The sequence below is a fragment of the Phoxinus phoxinus genome, assembly GCF_949152265.1.
Source record: "Phoxinus phoxinus genome assembly, chromosome: 14".
Classification (NCBI taxonomy): domain Eukaryota; kingdom Metazoa; phylum Chordata; class Actinopteri; order Cypriniformes; family Leuciscidae; genus Phoxinus; species Phoxinus phoxinus.
In genome coordinates this window covers 14,397,952-14,416,367 of record NC_136889.1, presented here as the reverse complement: position 1 = coordinate 14,416,367, position 18,416 = coordinate 14,397,952, and the positions used below count along the sequence as shown (strand labels likewise).

Below are 18,416 nucleotides of genomic sequence, written 5' to 3'. Positions count from 1 at the left end.
TCACGCGACGCTCCTGCTTGACGCTCACGCGCTGCTCCTGCTCCCGGTGTGAATGCACTCATTAATTAACATGCACGCTGAAATAAATACACGCTGCTCACGTTTGCGGTGTGAAACGGCCGTAATTCACGAGGTTTCCTACATGTGCTTTCTGTGTGCACGTGTGATGCTGATGTTAATCATGCGGCGCCCGAGTGCATTTGACCAGCATAAAATCTCTGTATATGTCAGACTGATCACGTGAAAATCTGCCAATACCGGTCACCAGCTGATCAATCGGTGCATCTCTTGTGGAAACCATAGTCAATTTTTTCAAAAATCTTTTGAAACATTATACATTTCTTTATTTGCCACTTTTGATCAATTAATTGCATAGAAATTTTGTTAAAACAAAATATTACTGACCCCAAACTTGTAAATGGTAGTGTTGTAGGTTATAAATTATAAGACGTCAAAAGGCTTCTGACTGCCTTTGTTGAATTCTGATCATTAACAATATGAAACATTAATAGACTTAATATTTGCTTAATATTTGTTTTGTATGATAGCCTATCTTTACTCTGTATTCTGATTACATTTTCAGTGTCATTTGTGTTTACAGATTCTCCCTGACGGTCATGGTATTTGTGAACTATGGAGGAGGTGGTTACTGGTTCTTCCAACATGCACCATGGAATGGTGGGTTATTTTGCTGATAGGTTACATAATGATCTATGATGAGCTTTCTAATTGTTACTCTTACAGGGCTCCATATTGCAACTAAACTGACTGCAAATGTGACAAAAAATCAGGAAAACTTTGTGTGCATCTATAGGCAGTTTTGTCAGATATCAACTCGTTGTGTTTCTGAGCTGTGATGTCCAATTCGTGAACTAATTAATCTGTATTGTTGAGTCAGTCAATGAGATTCAATGAGACAAAACGGCTTTAAAAAAATTTGACTCCTAAATTCCTCATTTTAACATTTTAACATGTTCAACCCTTGTAGCTTGTTTTTCTTTTTTTTCTTTCTTTTCTTTTTTCTTTCTTTTTTTGGCTGGAAGAGAGCTTGCAATACATACTTATGTGTTCTAAAATATTTGTTTAAAAAATTTGATAAATAAATACCACTAATTAAGGGCTTCCAATATAAAATGAAAGGCAAAATTATACACCATAAATCTTCACAGACTACCAAATACTTACATTTAAATTGCTTTATTGCACCTTATTCGGCATGAAATTTATACTTCAAATCTACAGCATGTCGTTTGGATGAACATCCTCAAAGGACGCAGATGAGAAGGGGTTGCATGTTAAATTTTAATGGGGGTCTATTACGAATCACATCTCCTGGAGTATTCACAGATGAACTCAATTTAAGGATCATAATGGCCTCTTCATCATATCAGCAGAATTGTATTGATCATAAGGGAAAGCAGATGGATTTTCATATTACTGTGAGGCCTCCTCTGTCATGGCTGTGTGAGCATTTATAAATCATTGCTGTCTGAAAATCGAAAAATAATGAGAAAACAATGTTTTTAAGGGCACACAATCTTTTATCATCAGTTAGTATGCTCTAAATTACACCATTTGTTTACAATTAAGTGTGATTATATGGATGAAACTTATTTTGTCAGTCATTCAACAATTGGATTATGCATTTACTACGTGTCAATCAAACAGCCAACTTTCCAGCAACTGTAGACAGACATGCACCAGAAGTGTGTGTGGTTTTCATGCGTGAATGTCTTTTTCCATGTACGTTACAGGTCTCACAGTAGCTGATCTTGTGATGCCTTGGTGAGCTGCCAGCATGTACTTAACAAATCGATGGAGAATTATTACTTTCCATTTTGGAGATTAATATGGAAAAGAGTGGGACTTCAGTCCAACAGTTTGGATCTCCCTTCAAAACCATTCAGATTTAAGGCTTTTCCAACCCAGTACCATTTATAATGCTTTGACTATGCCAATAAATCTTTCTTTCTCTGAGAGTATAAAGCTTGTAATACCCTGTTACTTCTTCAAAAAAGACCTGCATATGGAGGCCGTAATGCAGCATCAGCCTTAAAGGGATAGTTCACCCAAAAATGAATATTCTGTAATCATTTCCTCACCCTAGAGTAGTTCAAAACCTGTATGAATTTCTTTCCTCTCTTGAACACAAAAGAAGATATTTTGAAGAATATGGGTAGCTAAACAGTTTCTGGTCCCATTGACTTCCATAGGAAAAATACTATGGAAGTCAATGGTGCCCCACAACTGTTTGGTTACTGACATTCTTCAAAATATCTTATTTTGTGTTCAACAGAGGAGAGAAATTCATACAAATTTGGAACAACATGAGGGTGAGTAAATGATTACAACATTTTGGGGCAAACTATCACTTTACATTGTGGGTTTATTTGCTAGGAAATATTTAAGGACAAAGATTCTTCATAGAAAGCTGTGCATACTCAATCTACCACTTATTCCTTCAATGTTTTTTGACATACAAAAATTAGTAGAAACAGAACTGCTTTAAATTTTGCATTAACCAGGGCAAATATCCCAAAAGCACACATATCAGTAGTGATGGCCAATTGTGAAATGACACAGTATGTTTCTGTATGTGACAATAATACTGTCTTTAATCTTTTGGCAAGGTTTGTGTTCATCATAGGTACTTCTGTAGTGCTAGCATTCAACTCGATGCGTAGAAAAGGTGTTTCATGGCTACAGCTTCTTCGCAAGGTTACTTGGAGAACAATCGTCCTGATACTCATCGGGTTCTGCTTCATGAACTACAGCCCAAGAGATGGATTTTGTGAGTAGGCTATACATACATTATTTTTCAGTCTTCCTCTACAACAGTCAATATTTTTTTATTGTTTTATTTTTTTTATTGTATGGGTAACACTTTACAATAAGATTCCATTTGTTAACATTAGTTAACATGTACTAACAATGAAAAATACTTTTATTAAAACTGAGAAAAAGCATTTATTAATCTTATTTAATGTTCATGTTAATTTTAACTTCGCTAACATGAACTAACTATTAAGTTGCATTTCTATTAGCTAACACTAACAAGGATTAATAAATGCTTTAACATATGTTTTGCTCATATGGTTAATGTTAATTGGTTAATTATGGTTAATTAATGCATTAACTAATGTTAACTAATGGGACCTTATTGTAAAGTGTTTTCATTTTATTTTATTTTTGAGGGACACTAGGACAGATAAAACATGTTTAACTGCTTAATAGTTTTCATATAAATGTCAGATGGAATAGTGCTACAGTTTTAGTTTAGAAGGAAAGGGTATTTAGGTTTTAATCCTGACCTAACAAGCTGCATCTGATCTGCCAGTGATGCTGTTTTGTTGTATGAAGAAGAGCATCTTTTTTATTTTGTGTGAGAAATTTGTTATATATATATATATAGTTTTGTTTTGTAAGTTGCTTTGAAAGTCCAAAAAAGTCAATGGTGCACATGCACAAAGTTTGAATTGACATGATGCATCTTCTTGTATTGCACTGGATTTATCATAGCACAATAGAAAGCAAGAAATCTCATTACTACTCTTCTATTCTGGGTGGCAGTGACGGATACCAAACAAAGAGTGACCTGCACCTTTCATTCTGACTGTGAACTTTTCCTCACGTAATACGACAGCGTTACATATCTAAGTGACCAAATCCTCGTTTTACAAATGAAGTCCATTAGCCTCTGTTAATGATGGAAGAAAAGAAGCCAAAATGTCTAATCCGGGGCCTCAGAGCAGCACATTAGGACTGTCGGGGTTAAGCAGGGCAGGGAGGACCGTCTGACAGGTCAGTACAGAGCAGTGCTCAAACATTAGCCAAAGCAGTATTAACTTTCTGGCAAGATGGATGTGTAACTAAGTTAACAAAAATATTGTGATACTTTCCAGTGATCCAGTGGCAATCATAATATCTGGGCCCATTGAACAGAGGTGCGCAGAGCAAAAACAAGCTTGCCGTTAATGGTCAATTATCACAGATAGGGTTTCATCATGCCAGCTGCACAGTGGATTTTATGGAACTTCATGTAATGTAATTACAGCTTTTGCCCTAAACTGCAGAAATTACCTCAGCCTGTGAATCACTCAGAATGATGTTTAGAAACCATTTTCCCACAATATACCTGCATTCAAATGCAACATAATGTATTACAATTCATTGAAAATCATTTGACTTAATGATCTATTTAAACATGGCACCAGTGAAGATTTTAGTCAGTCTGTCTCTGCTTGGCCACTGAAGCCCATTTGGAACTTAATTTAAAGAAGCGTAAAAAGAAAAGATGTGCATTAATGGTTTTATCTACCAAAATAGTCACAGTTTTTCATAGTGTACCCTTTTCTTTCATTCCATAATTTCACAGTTTACAGGTAAACACATTTAAATCATTACATTGCTGATTGTAAAACGGATCTTTTTGCTAAATTCCTTATTGTCGATTCTTCGATTGCTAAATTACAGAGCAGATTTGCTCTAGAAAGTGTGTGTATATGGGTTTTAATTGACAGATACCATTAGTCACCAAACCACTTCCTGTCTCTATGTGCAGAGGTGGAGTGTTTCCGCTTTTTATTTGATTTGTTAGATCAATGATCAGTATTATACTGTTTCTTGTGGCCCTTCGTATGTGCCACAAAGAGGTTTTCAATTAACTAATGTGCAGATTACCATCAATCTCTCGCTCAATATCGCTCCCTCACATCACCCTCCCCGCCAGAATCTCTTCAGATAAGCATTATTAGTCTCCGGCAGGGTAGATCACACCTCTACTGTCCTGCAGTGAAAGACTTCTCACCTCAGCCTGAGTCTGTGTCAGCATAACCATCATTAGCCTGCGTTATAAACATAAATCTTCTCTTCAGTGGAAAAACAACACACCACCCTGTATAAGTGTTCAGACTTTAGATGTACAGTAATGTTCCTTGCTGTATATTCACTGTATAGGATACATGGTAGTTCTACAGGAAATTTAAATGACAATTATATATTGGGATTTAATGAACTGATCAGGAAACATATATGTGTAATATACAGGTATGTTTGGGATAGCTACGATTTTTTTAAAGAAGTTGCTTACCAAGGCTGCATTTATTTGATAAAAAATACAGTAAAAACAGTAGTGTTGTAAAATATTCGTATAATTTAAATAACTATTAAATAACTTTTTTCTGTTTTAATATTTAATATTTTAAAATATGTGATGGCAAAGCTGAATTTTTAGCATCATTACGCCAGTCCTCAGTGTCACATGATCCTCCAGAAATTTGGTGCTCAAGACACATTTCTCATTATTATCAATGTTACAAATGTTGTGCTGCTTAATATTTTTGTGGAAACTGTTTTTCAGGACTGATGATTTAAAGTTCAAGAGAACAGCATATTTTGAAATCTAAATCTTTATAAAATTATGTCTTTACTGTCACTTTTGATCAATTTAAAGCATCCTTGCTGAATAAAAGTGTAAATATAAAAGTGCTATCATTGAATAAATTCTGCAATTGTTATTTTTTTACTTTACTGTTTCTTTGTCACTTTTGGCTACTCATTTGTTCAAAATTTCTTTTAATTTCAAATTTTGCTTAATTGCATGTCACAATTGAGTTTGCATTAATTGACCTACAGTATTATCCCACAATGCAGTGTATTTTTCAATTATTTGAATTATGACAGAAAATGGACTTGCCTGCACTGATTTTACAGCAAAGGTCTGAATAAAGTATATTCCTGTAAAATCTGATATTTGACAGAGTTGAATCCAAAGAAAGATTCAAACTTAATAGGAAAATCACTTGGACAGACACACAATCCCACCATTGACTTGCTTGCTGACTCCTATTAAATGCAAACCTATTAAAATACATCATATACAGTAGAAGTGTTTTTCCATCAATAGTCTGTAATTGTAATCTTGTATGTTTATATTTGTGTGTGTGCCTAAATGTGTTAGTATCCTGGTCCTGGCTACGGATACCCGGAGTGCTCCAGCGTTTGGGTTTCACCTATTTTGTCCTGGCAGTGATGCAGACGTTCTCTCCCCACAGAGAGATTCCCTTGAGGGAGGTGGGTTAAACTCTATGGCTCACATTTCTCTCAGATCAGACATCTGTACAGGAAGACACTTGTTCTGAAATAATGATTAATTTCCAGAGGTTACAGTAAAATGAAGTCAATGTGTTGACAAGGATTTTTTGCTGCTGAGTTTTATAACATGCAAGAACCCTGTTTTCTTCATGTTCTCCTCAGCTTAACTGGTGGAACCCCATTCAAGATGTGGTTTTATACTGGCCTGAATGGCTCATCATTGGGTTGCTGGAGACCATGTGGCTGTGTCTCACTTTCTTACTACCTGTTCCAAATTGCCCCACGTGAGTTCATATTAGCGTCAGGCTTTGTGATGAATTACGATTAACTATCGTACTGAACAATACAAACATTGTGATATGGAATATAAATCCTGTGCATTCAATAATTAATGTGTAATGTGTCTGTCAAGCTAGAATTAACTGCAGTTCATCCCTTTATTATCATAATTATAATGTCATTCATACATCAAGCTAATTCCTCGGGTGACACATATGTTAGCATTATTACACAAGCGTGCCGCTGAGAATATATGTAGGATGGAGGTAATGTTGGACATTTACATCAAGAATGCGCATATATATGCATCGCAATATGGTCATTTGTGTGCTGTTGTGTTTGTGAGTCTTCGAATGCTCAAGGGTTTGTGCCGTACAAGCCCGTGTTGTGCGGCTCTTATGAGATCTGTGATTTATGAGTGTTTGGCGGTCGCTTCAGAGGGGATAATTAGCCAATCTCAGTCTGTCATGTGCACTAAAAGGAGGCAGAGAGAAAGGATTCATCATCCTTTCTCCTGCCTCTCTCAGTTGTTCTCCCTGAATCCGCTCAACCTTCCATTTATGTCCTCCTCTCCTTCAAGATTTTTTTTCAATGTGTCTGACCCTGCATGACATTGACGATCACATGCAGAGCAACGATAATTCTGCCTGAATAAAAAACATTTTGACCTCACAATCATTGTCCTTGTGTTGCAGCACAATGCAGCATTCAAATGTTGCTACCTCCAAACACACTTCCATCTAAATAATTAAACCAAAGACTCCTCAAATAAACATTTGATTTATCTAGATTTAACTTGCTCTGTCACCCTTTGCTGTTTCTTTGTTTCATTTTTTTGGAACAATATGTGCTATTAACAGTGCTGGTGAATGATAAATTATTTTACATTTCTGTTTTATATTCATTTGATGACAAGAAAATCATATACTAACATTCAAAAGTTTGGGGTCAATATATTGGGATACAATATTTTGATCAAACGTAAAGACGAAAGACAAAAAGTTATATTTAAAATAAATGCTGTTCTTTTGATGCATCAATGAATCCTAAAGGATTTCAGAAGGATCGTGTGACACTGAAGACTGGGAGTAATGGCTGCTGAAAAATAGGAAACCGTTATTCTAAATTGTAATAATATATTTCACAATAGTATTTCTTATCAAATAAATGCAGCCTCTGTGAGTTTAAGAGACTTCCTTTATTAAAATATCCCCAAACCTCAAACTTTTGAATGTATATATTTTGAATGTATATATATATATTGGGTTATGTTTCTCCTGCTAGTGGATATTTAGGAGCTGGTGGTATTGGAGATGATGGTTTATACCCCAATTGCACAGGAGGAGCAGCTGCGTATGTAGACCGGTGGTTATTTAGAGACAATATCTTCTGGTATCCAACATGCAAGGTGAGAATCACGTACTGATCATCTTTAACCAGTTCAATGCATATAATATCTAAAACTTAATTTAAGTAATTAGATCTAAAAAAAAATATATAGTTGTACTGCAACCAATCTCCTACACTGTGTTTTGTGTCTCTTGTATCAATCCATAGTTTTGCAGATCAATATGTCCATTTATTGACATACGTAATGAGTAGACGCGTTGTAAGATTCACGCGGGGGTTATTTTGCGATAATGACCAGCTAATTGTTCATTTGTTTAAGTGGAAGTACAGTTAGTTAAAATGATTAAAATGGCATTTAAATTGGTATTGTAGGGATTACAGTAAATGCAATATGTATAAATTCTGTTCTCAGGTATGTTTTGCCTTCATTCACAACTTTCTCTGTTTTAGGTCTTGTATCGTACAACAGAGCCCTTCGATCCAGAGGGTGTTCTGGGTACAATTAATTCCATAGTCATGGGATTCTTTGGCATGCAGGTAATTTAATATATAGTACAGTATTTAAGCAATTGTGATATTGCTATAAGCAAGAATAGTTCTATAAACGAGGTTAATATTAAGTCATTTTCATTTTAGGTAAAATATGGACACTTATTTTGTTTAATTGTTCTAAATAGTTCAGCAAAAGTAGTTCCGAATGCAACCTAACAGCTCGTCCGGAATGCCACAAACACAGACAATTGGAGTGAGAGAAACCAAAAAATGCAAAACACTTGGAATTCTGTCCAATCAAATTCAAGGTTCAGATCTAGCTGTATAAGTCCAAAATTGTAAATAAATTAAATAAAAATAAATTGCAGGACATGCACCAAAGACAACTGAACAAAAGTGAAACCAGTGACAAATGAGAAAGAAAACCCAAACCTAATCCAAAGCCCAACATGTGACTTATCCAAAGCGTGTATTTGACAGACTATAGATCATTGGCATTTTCTCATTCTTGACTCATTGATGAATTTCACTTTTAGTTCAACTAGCAATGACAAATCCATAATATTGAGCTGGATTTTCTGGCAACACTCTTAGACAAACAGCTGTTCTACCTCACTGGTCCTTGCTGTTGTGGACAGATGTGTGCGTCTCTGGCAAAGGTCAGAAAAGTTTCTCACCCTTTGATGGTGACAGTGCCCCGGTGACCGGTGAGAACTAGCCGTGCAAACTCAGTTGCATTGCTGAAATCCCTGTGGGCGGAGGCAAAAAACAGTTAGCGCCAAGCCCGTCAATCAACATGTCTTTGAGAACACGGCAGGTGTCGGCCTCTCCGTCTGTGTCCGTCCGCTCCAGCGTCCTCGGCTGAGGCTCATTCGTCATCACCGAATTAATCAGTGAGCGCGGCCAACTTCACAGCCGTGCATGGCTGCGCAGAGAGCGTTGAAACTTGAGCTCTTTTTCAGGGCCACATCCACCGCTCACATCCTCTCTCTCTGTCCTAACATGATATCAGTAGGATGGCGTATAATAAGCATTATTGTCCAGCAGTCTATTTGCTATTCATTATTTTTGTTTGCTTAGAGGATTATGACCTATTTGGCCTAAAGTGCTAGCCTAATACACATATTTTTGTCATACAAAAAAAAGTTTTAAGTCTAACGTTGGAAATAATTGTTGTTTTTGTCTCCACAGGCTGGAAAGATTCTTCTGTTTTTTCGTAAGATGAATAAAGATATCTTGGTACGATTCCTGATTTGGGCCCTCATCCTGGTACGTGCACACACACACACACTTATATGAGAAATTTAAAAAAGCAGACTTCAACAGCAATAATTGCGCAATGCAGCAAAGCCCTCTCTGTAAGTGTTATATTGCTTGTAGTTGTAGACAGTTTATGAAATAGGTGGATGTCATATGATATTATGATATGTGTATATATGCACTGAATGAATTCCAAGGCAGAGATTGCTATCACACCCCTCTCGGGACTGAACCGGATGGCTTGTTCGGCTCACGGATGTCTGGTGTGTTTTTTCCCCGCTATTATTGCATATTAATTTCCACTGGTTCTTCGGTTCAACATGCACGACAGAATTTTTTTTTTTATATCATGTTTAATAACTTTTAAAACATATAGGCATTAAAGAATCATGTTTATACTTAATATCAAAAATATTTGATAACACACTTTGGAATTGTTAAAATTCAAATTTAAAATTGTTACTGTACACTGCTGTTCAAACATTCGTTTTTTTTATGTTTTTGAAAGAAGTCTCTAACGCTCACCAAGGATGCATTTATTTGTTTAAACAATATTTTAAAGCCACTAATATTGTGAAATTAAATTACAATTTAAAATAGCGGATATCTATTATAATATATTTTGAAATGGAATTTATTCCTGTAATGGGAAAGCTGAAATTTCAGCATCATTACTCCAGTCTTCAGTGTCACATGATCCTTCAGAAATCATTCTAATAAGCTGATTTGGTGCTTAAGAAACATTTCTTCTTATAAATGTTGTTCCAATGGTTGTAATGCTTAATATATTTGTGGAAACCATGATTTTTCTCAGGATTCATTGATTAATAGAAAGTTTGAAAGAACAGCATTTATTTGCGATAGAATCTTTTGTAACATTAAGGAATGTCTTTACTTTCATCCTTGCTGAATAAAAGTATTAATTTCTTTAATTACATTTTGAAGTGTATGATGTTTGGAAATTTATTTTGAAATTAATACTTTTTGAAATAATTAATACTTAATAACCTTTAAGGGTTAATAATGAACTTTGTCATCAGCATTGTCTCTGGGACCCCAAACATGTAAAGTCTAACATAATGACTAAGCCATAATAACATAAAGTCTAAACTAAACTATGACCTCTGCTAGGTTGGCGCTGAGATTTGCACTGGTGAAACCAAAAATTGATTAGATCTTAGATTGAGATGACGATAGTGAAAGGCTGGCAGATTTGCGGGTTAAGTGCTCCATTTGGGTGGTCCCACAGACAAAAGGAGCAGAAGCTGGGCTGGGTGGGAAGTTTAAACCCCCGTCTCTGGGGAAATATCCATGTGCTACTAGAAATGTTTTTCAGGGGCAAAGAAAGCAGCATAGGTCACTTACTGCTGCCCGTCCCTTGCAGAAAAGCTTTTTGATTGCACCATGTGGGGTGAATTTACCCTCTCTGCATTTCCACTCTGTATTTTTCTAGTTTTAATGAGCATGACAAGTTAAGCAAGCTCAAGTTATATGGCATGTTTAATCTAAAGCGAACTGTGTAGCCATTTATTCAAGGTTATTATAGGAGAATCATGTTTCTGCACAACGCAGCATATGTTGATCAGAGGATCTACACAAAAAGGGAGTTTGCAGGATTCTTTTCCATGAAAGACCTTGCTGCTGTGTTTTGTTTTGGCCTTCTGGAGGCAGAGCTGCTGGAATGCCCTCTCTAGAGACAACAGGTGCTGATGGAGGGGTTTTGTCTGGCAAACTCGAGACATAAAGCTGTGGATGACGGGGGCAAATGACCTTAATTTCTCAGCAATTGCTTTGCTTCCCATTGGCTTATTATTAGTATGCACAAGAATGTTGCATCTCATTTGTTTTTACTTACTAAGGACTAAAGATTTGAAGATGGGTAATTTAAATAAGTCCACATTTCTCTAAATGTCCCTCTCATACGACATCAAATGAATGCAATTTATTTATGATGACAACTACATATTAATGTAAATGTAAGCCATTTGTAGGTTGACCTTCCGGAAAAGTATGAACACTTTGGCACTTTCAAAACATTGCTCTGTTTGTTTGACTTGCCCAACAGCAACACTGGCTCATACAATTGGGAGCGGGGCTATCTGTTAATTCGACTAATGAGAGACAGAGGAAACCTGTTTGGAAAACCATGCTTCAAATCGTCATTTTAATGTGAAACATATACATATAAAAAAAATGATATTGTATATTCTATAAGGTTATCTATTTTATTTTATTTTTTTCTTAACCCATTGGTAACTTTTGTCTTTTGTTTTTTCATTTGCATATACATTTATTTAGTTTGTACCCTAATCACACATCCCTTCCTCTTCTCACAGTGAGGTATATTGCGATGGTGTGTGCTTGTTGTGAACCCAGATCCACAGTACGCAGATGTCTGATCCCAGTATTTTAAATTTCATTATTCCCAAGCCCTATGACAAATCGGGCCATTATAGCTGTATGTTGAATCATATTGGCCAGCATTATGGGGCCACACTGCTCGAGGTGCTGAAATAAATGAACAGAGATCTATTTCACTTTACCTAGAGGAGCAGAATGATAAAATAAACTAGCCAAAGGCAAAACATTATGCCACCTCTGTTCACACACTGCCTCAGCCTCTGATTGTGCAACACAAAAATGGTTTGTGTATAATATAGCACAGGCATAATATTTAAATCTGTTTCTTTTCTTTTTTATTCAGATTTTGTGATACATTTATCATATTTTTAGATGCATAGAATAGCAATAGCTGTTGGGAAAGATTCCTTATTTTTGTATGTTGTCAAGTGTCTGTTTCAATGTTTTATTCTTTTCCTCTCAACTTTTTTAAAATGCTTCATCCGTACTCTGACGTCAGTAAAAATATAGATTATTTTGGATTATTATGGATTGGACCACAGAGCATATAACCAAGGATTCAGGCGACCAACAAGACCGTTACAGGCTTCATGATAAACACTGCATAACACAAGCAAACAATCAATTATCATTGACATCTCTGGAGAGCTCTGAGGTCTGAGAATGTTTTAAGCAGCACATCTCGAGCCTCTTGTGTTGTTAATGTGCTCTTCACACACGTTATCCTAGTTAAACAAAAATTACCTCCCGCCACATCAAGAGTCATAAAACGGTGCACGTCTATAGGGAGCGAGGGGTTGTCTCGTCGCAGTTTGCGTGAATCCTTTGTCAGATTGTGGGATGATTTGAAGCTGTTTGTGCTTTGGCATCCCAATAAACAAGGCCCCTGATTTAATTAAAGTTCAACGATCACAACTCCGCAGTTTGAGATTAAAATTGAGCGATTGGCCCACATAGCAATGATTGTCCCACATCCTGCCTGCATAGCCTGGAGACTCAATCTAGAGCCAGCCAGGCTATTTCCACACCATTGATTCTGTCATCTATACAAATGATGGATATCCTCCTAACAAGCAGGTTTGGATGCTGTCCTCACAAAAGCACAAGATTTTCTTTAAATGAGCCTGTTTTCATAATTTAGCTTTTACTGCAAAAAAGAAAGAAAAAAAGATTAGGATCCAATTCTCACTATTAACTAACTCTTGCCTCAATAAACTCCTAATTACTGTTTATTAATAGTTAGTAAGGTAGTTGTTAAGTTTAGGTATTGGTAGGAATAGGGATGTAGAATATGTCATGCTTCATAATACTAATAAACAGCCAATATCCTATAACATGCATGCCAATAAGCAATAGTTCATAGTGAGAATTGGACCCTAAACTAAAGTGCTACCATTAAGTCTTGTTTCCTGGAGAAAAAAAAGATTGATTTATGTTTAAAACACGGAACAAATATCTGCTAATATGAAAAATCTTAGTTTAAAAAGAAAATCATTTACTTTTTGAGATGCCTTTAAGGGTTAAAACTGGGAATATAAAGCAATATAACGAAATGTCATGTAAAACGTGAAATGACTGAGAGTTTTGCTGTAGGCATGAGGAGATGGATCTGTGTTTTTCGTGTGTTAGTTTGAGGGGCTTCACCTCTCGGGAGTGTCGGCTAATCTGCTTGATTCTTCATGGCGGTGCTGCATTTGGGTTGTCTGATAATGCTTGCTTTACAGGTCTGCATTGATTTGAAATCTGTTTTATTCTGATCCTCAGGGAATCTCTGCAGCCATCCTTTCTAAGTGCACAAGAGACGAAGGATTTATACCTGTCAATAAAAACCTTTGGTAAGTGCTTCCTAACCCTCTAAATCCAGCCACTTCTCAATCCACAAAAGAAGGGATGATACTCCAGCAGGCACAAATCAGAGGCTGCTAAAACACGCGTTTACTTACTTCTAACGACAGAACGTCCTGTAAATAATCACCCCCACTGGCACAGGAGTGAGACGCAGCGGGTGATACATCCACTGTCCGACTAGATCACTCTTTTTTACAGCCAAGAGAGAGTGAGCAGTTTTATTTTCCCAATATATCTTTCCAAAATCTGGCTTATCTCATCCGCCTGTTGGGAAATTGAGCAGGATGAGGTCAGCCCTACGTCTTCAGACCGGTGCACATTAAATTATTTGTCACCTAATACCTCAGGATAAATAATGGTATGTAACAGAAGTGTTCAAAACACATTCATACCATTGTTGATCTATTTTACAGTGTATGCAAAAAGGATCTTGTGCGATTTAAGCTAATTGCTTAAAGCAAAAACTGTTGCCAGTCGGTAAAAAATAACTAAAATAATAAAAAATAAATTACTAAAATAAATGTTGAAAAAATGGATGTTTTAAGGATGTTTCAACTAGGAAACCAGGCAAAAACACAGATTATTTTTTGCATATGATTCTTGCGTTATGGTTTTTACATTAAATATGGCCTTACCTTTGCTGTATGTGCTCTGTCTCTGTGACCCTGCTCTACTGTACCTATTTGAGTACAGGCATATACCTGCTTGATTTTTTATGGACAGTTCATCATGCCTGCTTATTGAGCCCCTGAGTATGTCTGTCTTCATCCCTAAAAGTAATTAACTCCCAGCCAAGAGTCTTTTTTGGCACGACTTCAGCTGACATAAACGATGCACTGGGATGCAGCCATTTTACATTAGATAAAATTCCATCGAGCATCCTGGCACTTAGGAACACAGAGGCACATGACTTATTGACATGGTTGTACTGAGCAGGTGCCAAGGCTTCACTTTAGATGCTTATGTTTCTTATTGGCTTACCTTAAGCACAGAAACTACTATGTGTCCATCCATTATTTAGTCCCCAATTCTGCACTGTGTTGTCTTTGTTGATACAAGAAAAGTTTGGCAAAGTTTTTCAATAGCGCAATGCACCTCTGGTCCTTTATGCATATCTTTCGGAGCTTATTTGTGGATTGAAATGTCTTAAAGATATGTGTCTGCACTCAGTTTTAAATCTCTGTCGTATCAAATGGTTCAGATCGTACAACACAGATTTTTGGTCTGTCTTCAGGTCCCTGTCATTTGTGACCTGCATGGGCTGCTTGTCCTTTTTGCTGCTGGGTGTGATGTATTTTGTCATGGACGTTAAAGAATGGTGGGGCGGCCAACCTTTCATTTATCCTGGTACGAGAATTGACTTGTTTAAAGCAATGTTGTATAAGCCAATCCAATCCAGAAAAGCTTACTGTGCTTCTTCTTTTTTTACAGGGATGAACTCCATATTTGTCTATGTTGGCCACTCTCTGCTGGGCTTTTACTTCCCCTTCAGCTGGGAGATGCGTTTCCAGGACAGTCACTGGGAGAAGCTTTTCCAGAACATATGGGGTACCGCACTTTGGGTCTTCATTGCCTACCTGCTCTACCGCAAAAAGTTCTTTCTTAAAATCTGATGCTGCTGGGGTTTTTGTCACCTAAAAGTCCATTAATTTATCTTGTCTTAATTATTAAATTATTAAATAAGTACAACATTATGTTAAGGTATGTAGTATTATGTATGGTACTATTTGATGTAAATTAAACAGGACCATCTTGGGTACATTTATATTTTTATATTCGTGAGTGTCTGAATGTGGTGTATTCCTGTGTTCAATTAGTTAATAGGCATAAGAACTAAGACCAGGGGATCAGATTTACTGTCTTACATGGACACCTGCAATGTTTTATTTGATGTCAGTTGTGTTAAGACCTGAACGTACTGATTAAATCAAATTCGTTGAAGTGGTACTTAACAAATTAGAACAAGCGATTCCGCCACTTGAGGGGTAGCCATTATATCTCGGTTGCCATGGCCACCCCCCCTCGCTGCTGTGAGACAGAGAGTGGGTACCATCTGCTCTTCAACTGACAGCCCTTTAATAGGGGTCAAGCTGGACGGCTCACTGAGGAGTGTTTCTGGGGCCAGCACTTTTCATGCTCACACTAATGCAAAATCAGGGAAATTACACCGGCAGATCTCAGGCACATACGGAAATTATCATGTAACGCAAAAAAACCCTGATGTTCTCTGTCAAGTCGTATTCATGAGATCGAATAAAGTCACAACCACACATTTTTTGCAGGCTCTGCAGTAGTGATTCTCCACTGGTTTTGCATTCAAATCCTGACCCGAGATTTGTTTATAAGATCCTATGGTAGAAATTTCCCAAAAAACAGGTTTGGAATGACATGAGGGTGATTCAATTACGATATATTAAATTATATTTGTCAGAGTGAACTGTCCCTTAAAGAACATATCCTGGTGTCCCAGACACCTATTAACTTGAGCAGCATCCCATGCTCAGAAGACATCTATCACTTGTTTACATCGTAATGATTGGTTCAGTCCCCATCTTTTCTAAGCATACCGTATATTTCCAATTCTCACTTCTAACTAGTTGCTTATTACTAGAATATTGGCTGTTTATTAGTACTTATAAAGCACATTTTAATGCCTTATTCTATGACCATATTCTGTATGCTTAATCCTACCCACTTCATTTAACAAATACCTTACTAACTATTAATATGCAGTAATTACGAGTTTATTGAGGCAAAAGTTAATAGTTAGTGTAAATTGGACCCTAATCTAAAGTGTGAACATTACTGGTGTGCATCTTGAGACAAAACAATGGCACTGACCAATTTATTTGGTGGGGTTTATGTCAATTTTAGGGTTGGTGATGTCACTAACCCGGGAGGAGTGTTGTGTAGTCCTTACCAGCCGTTTGTTGTAGTCCTTAAAAAGCAATTTAAAAAAAGAAAATATCTCCCTTTGCTTTGAACTTTGAGCGTTGTAACTTTGCAGATGTTGTTTATGTTTAAACAGCAACAGTTCACACTAACTTAAGTTAGAAAAGCGAAATCATATTCAACCACCCCTTTAAAACACCTCAAACATGCATTTTAGTCTGGACTAGGCATAAGAAACCTGGGGCTAGATTTGTAAATGAAAAAATATTTATTATTAGATTTTATTATTTATTAGAACAAGTTTTGTTCATGGTGTTTGACTTTGAGGTCATAGTGTAATTCTGTGAACTCAAAAACTATCAAATTACAGATAGATTTGAACCTAAAAACTGTAGAGTTTGATTGGACTTTCGGCCCTTAATAAATTCACAAGTTAGCCATTCCTTGACTCTTATATAATATCAGAGGTTAGAAGAGTATCACCAAATCCGGCTGTAAGTGGTCAGAAGAGATGCTGTCAGGATGCAAAGATTTAATCTCAGAGAGTTCTCAGAAATGGCTCTGTGCTGACCTTTCACTTATAAACATCTGATGCAAACGCTTGTGAACAAACAGGCTACATTATGTTACCAGTACAGCAATATATTTATATACCGATACAGTTTATAGTTTTTGTATCATCTTCAATCTATGCGCCAGAGCTTTGGATTTATAGGATGTTTATGATCCACTGAAGCGGTTGAAACATGTGAACCTGTTCACTCTGCATGAAATTCAATTGAACCCCTTTCTCTCTGTTAGTTAACGAGAAAGCTATTCATTTTGAGGATCATATTACCCATTTAAACCAAGTAGAGCCTATGAGTGAAGCAAACTGGTCAACTGATTTTGGGAATGGACTAATGATGACTAGTGTTGTGCTACTCCATGTCCCAGTGGGAATATGGACTTATTTTAAGAGCTATAGCTTTATCTACCACAGTAAGCACTTTTTGAATCGATATTTTATTAATCAAGTACTTATCATCATTATTATTTAATGCAAGGCATAGTGATGCAAAGCTGTATTAGCAAAATACCACTGAGAATAGCTCCACCATGTTTGATGTAAACAAAGCTGTCCTATTGTCTTCTTGTGCAATACTAATGAGAATCTTTTTGACAGAATCTGACAGTAAAAATTGTGATCTTAGCTACTATAAGACAAGCTTTCATCTGAAAATGATCTCGTCCAGTAACCACATTCAAAAAGTACTTGCGCAGAGGTGTATGTCATGAATCTGCCTATGCATTGCCTATCTATATTGATTTACATTGACCATATGTCTGAAAATACCACTGTGTGTCTGGTTTAGAGTAACCTGAGCTTTCTTTAATCTGCATCATGTATATGGTTATGAGCCTACATGCTGCTATGTAAACAAAACCATCCTGTGGCTAATATGCCGAGTAAGTGAAATATTTATACAGCATAACATCTGAACAAAAAAGTGGAGCCGGAAACGCATTTGCGCTCTTTGTATTTTTATGGGCCATAAGTATTGTGTATTGTTGTTGTTTGACCAACACGATTTATTTGCATTTAAAACTATTTTATAAATTACAATATCATTACACAATTCCAATTCTATACTGTCATTAAATTAATTTAACTCTGTTAGACAAAGACTAATAAAACATTTATAGAAAATATTTAATAAGTAACCTCAAATATTTTCACAATAAATAGTATATCTAATTAAAGCTTTAATTAATTATAATTATTATTTATAAATTATTTTTTTGTATGTTCAATTAAAGTGCATTGTCTGGAAATTGCCTCTGCTTGTTTATTTCTATAT

At 36.3% G+C, this 18,416-nt stretch overlaps 1 protein-coding gene across 9 annotated transcripts in view; it reads left to right on the top strand.

Annotated features, from left to right (window-relative positions):
* Positions 1-15,958, top strand: part of LOC307009941 (heparan-alpha-glucosaminide N-acetyltransferase) — a 28,410-nt gene extending 12,452 nt beyond the window's left edge. For all 9 annotated transcript variants that reach the window (XM_079634188.1, XM_079634189.1, XM_079634191.1 and 6 more), the window contains 11 exons: positions 602-678; positions 1,755-1,785; positions 2,631-2,791; positions 5,960-6,072; positions 6,256-6,377; positions 7,657-7,780; positions 8,173-8,259; positions 9,406-9,483; positions 13,600-13,670; positions 14,918-15,030; positions 15,115-15,958. In XM_079634188.1, coding sequence (XP_079490314.1) covers positions 602-678; positions 1,755-1,785; positions 2,631-2,791; positions 5,960-6,072; positions 6,256-6,377; positions 7,657-7,780; positions 8,173-8,259; positions 9,406-9,483; positions 13,600-13,670; positions 14,918-15,030; positions 15,115-15,296 — 1,159 coding nt within the window. In that variant the 3' untranslated portion in view covers positions 15,297-15,958. The remainder of the gene's footprint in view (positions 1-601; positions 679-1,754; positions 1,786-2,630; positions 2,792-5,959; positions 6,073-6,255; positions 6,378-7,656; positions 7,781-8,172; positions 8,260-9,405; positions 9,484-13,599; positions 13,671-14,917; positions 15,031-15,114) is intronic.
* Positions 15,959-18,416: the final 2,458 nt, after the last annotated feature.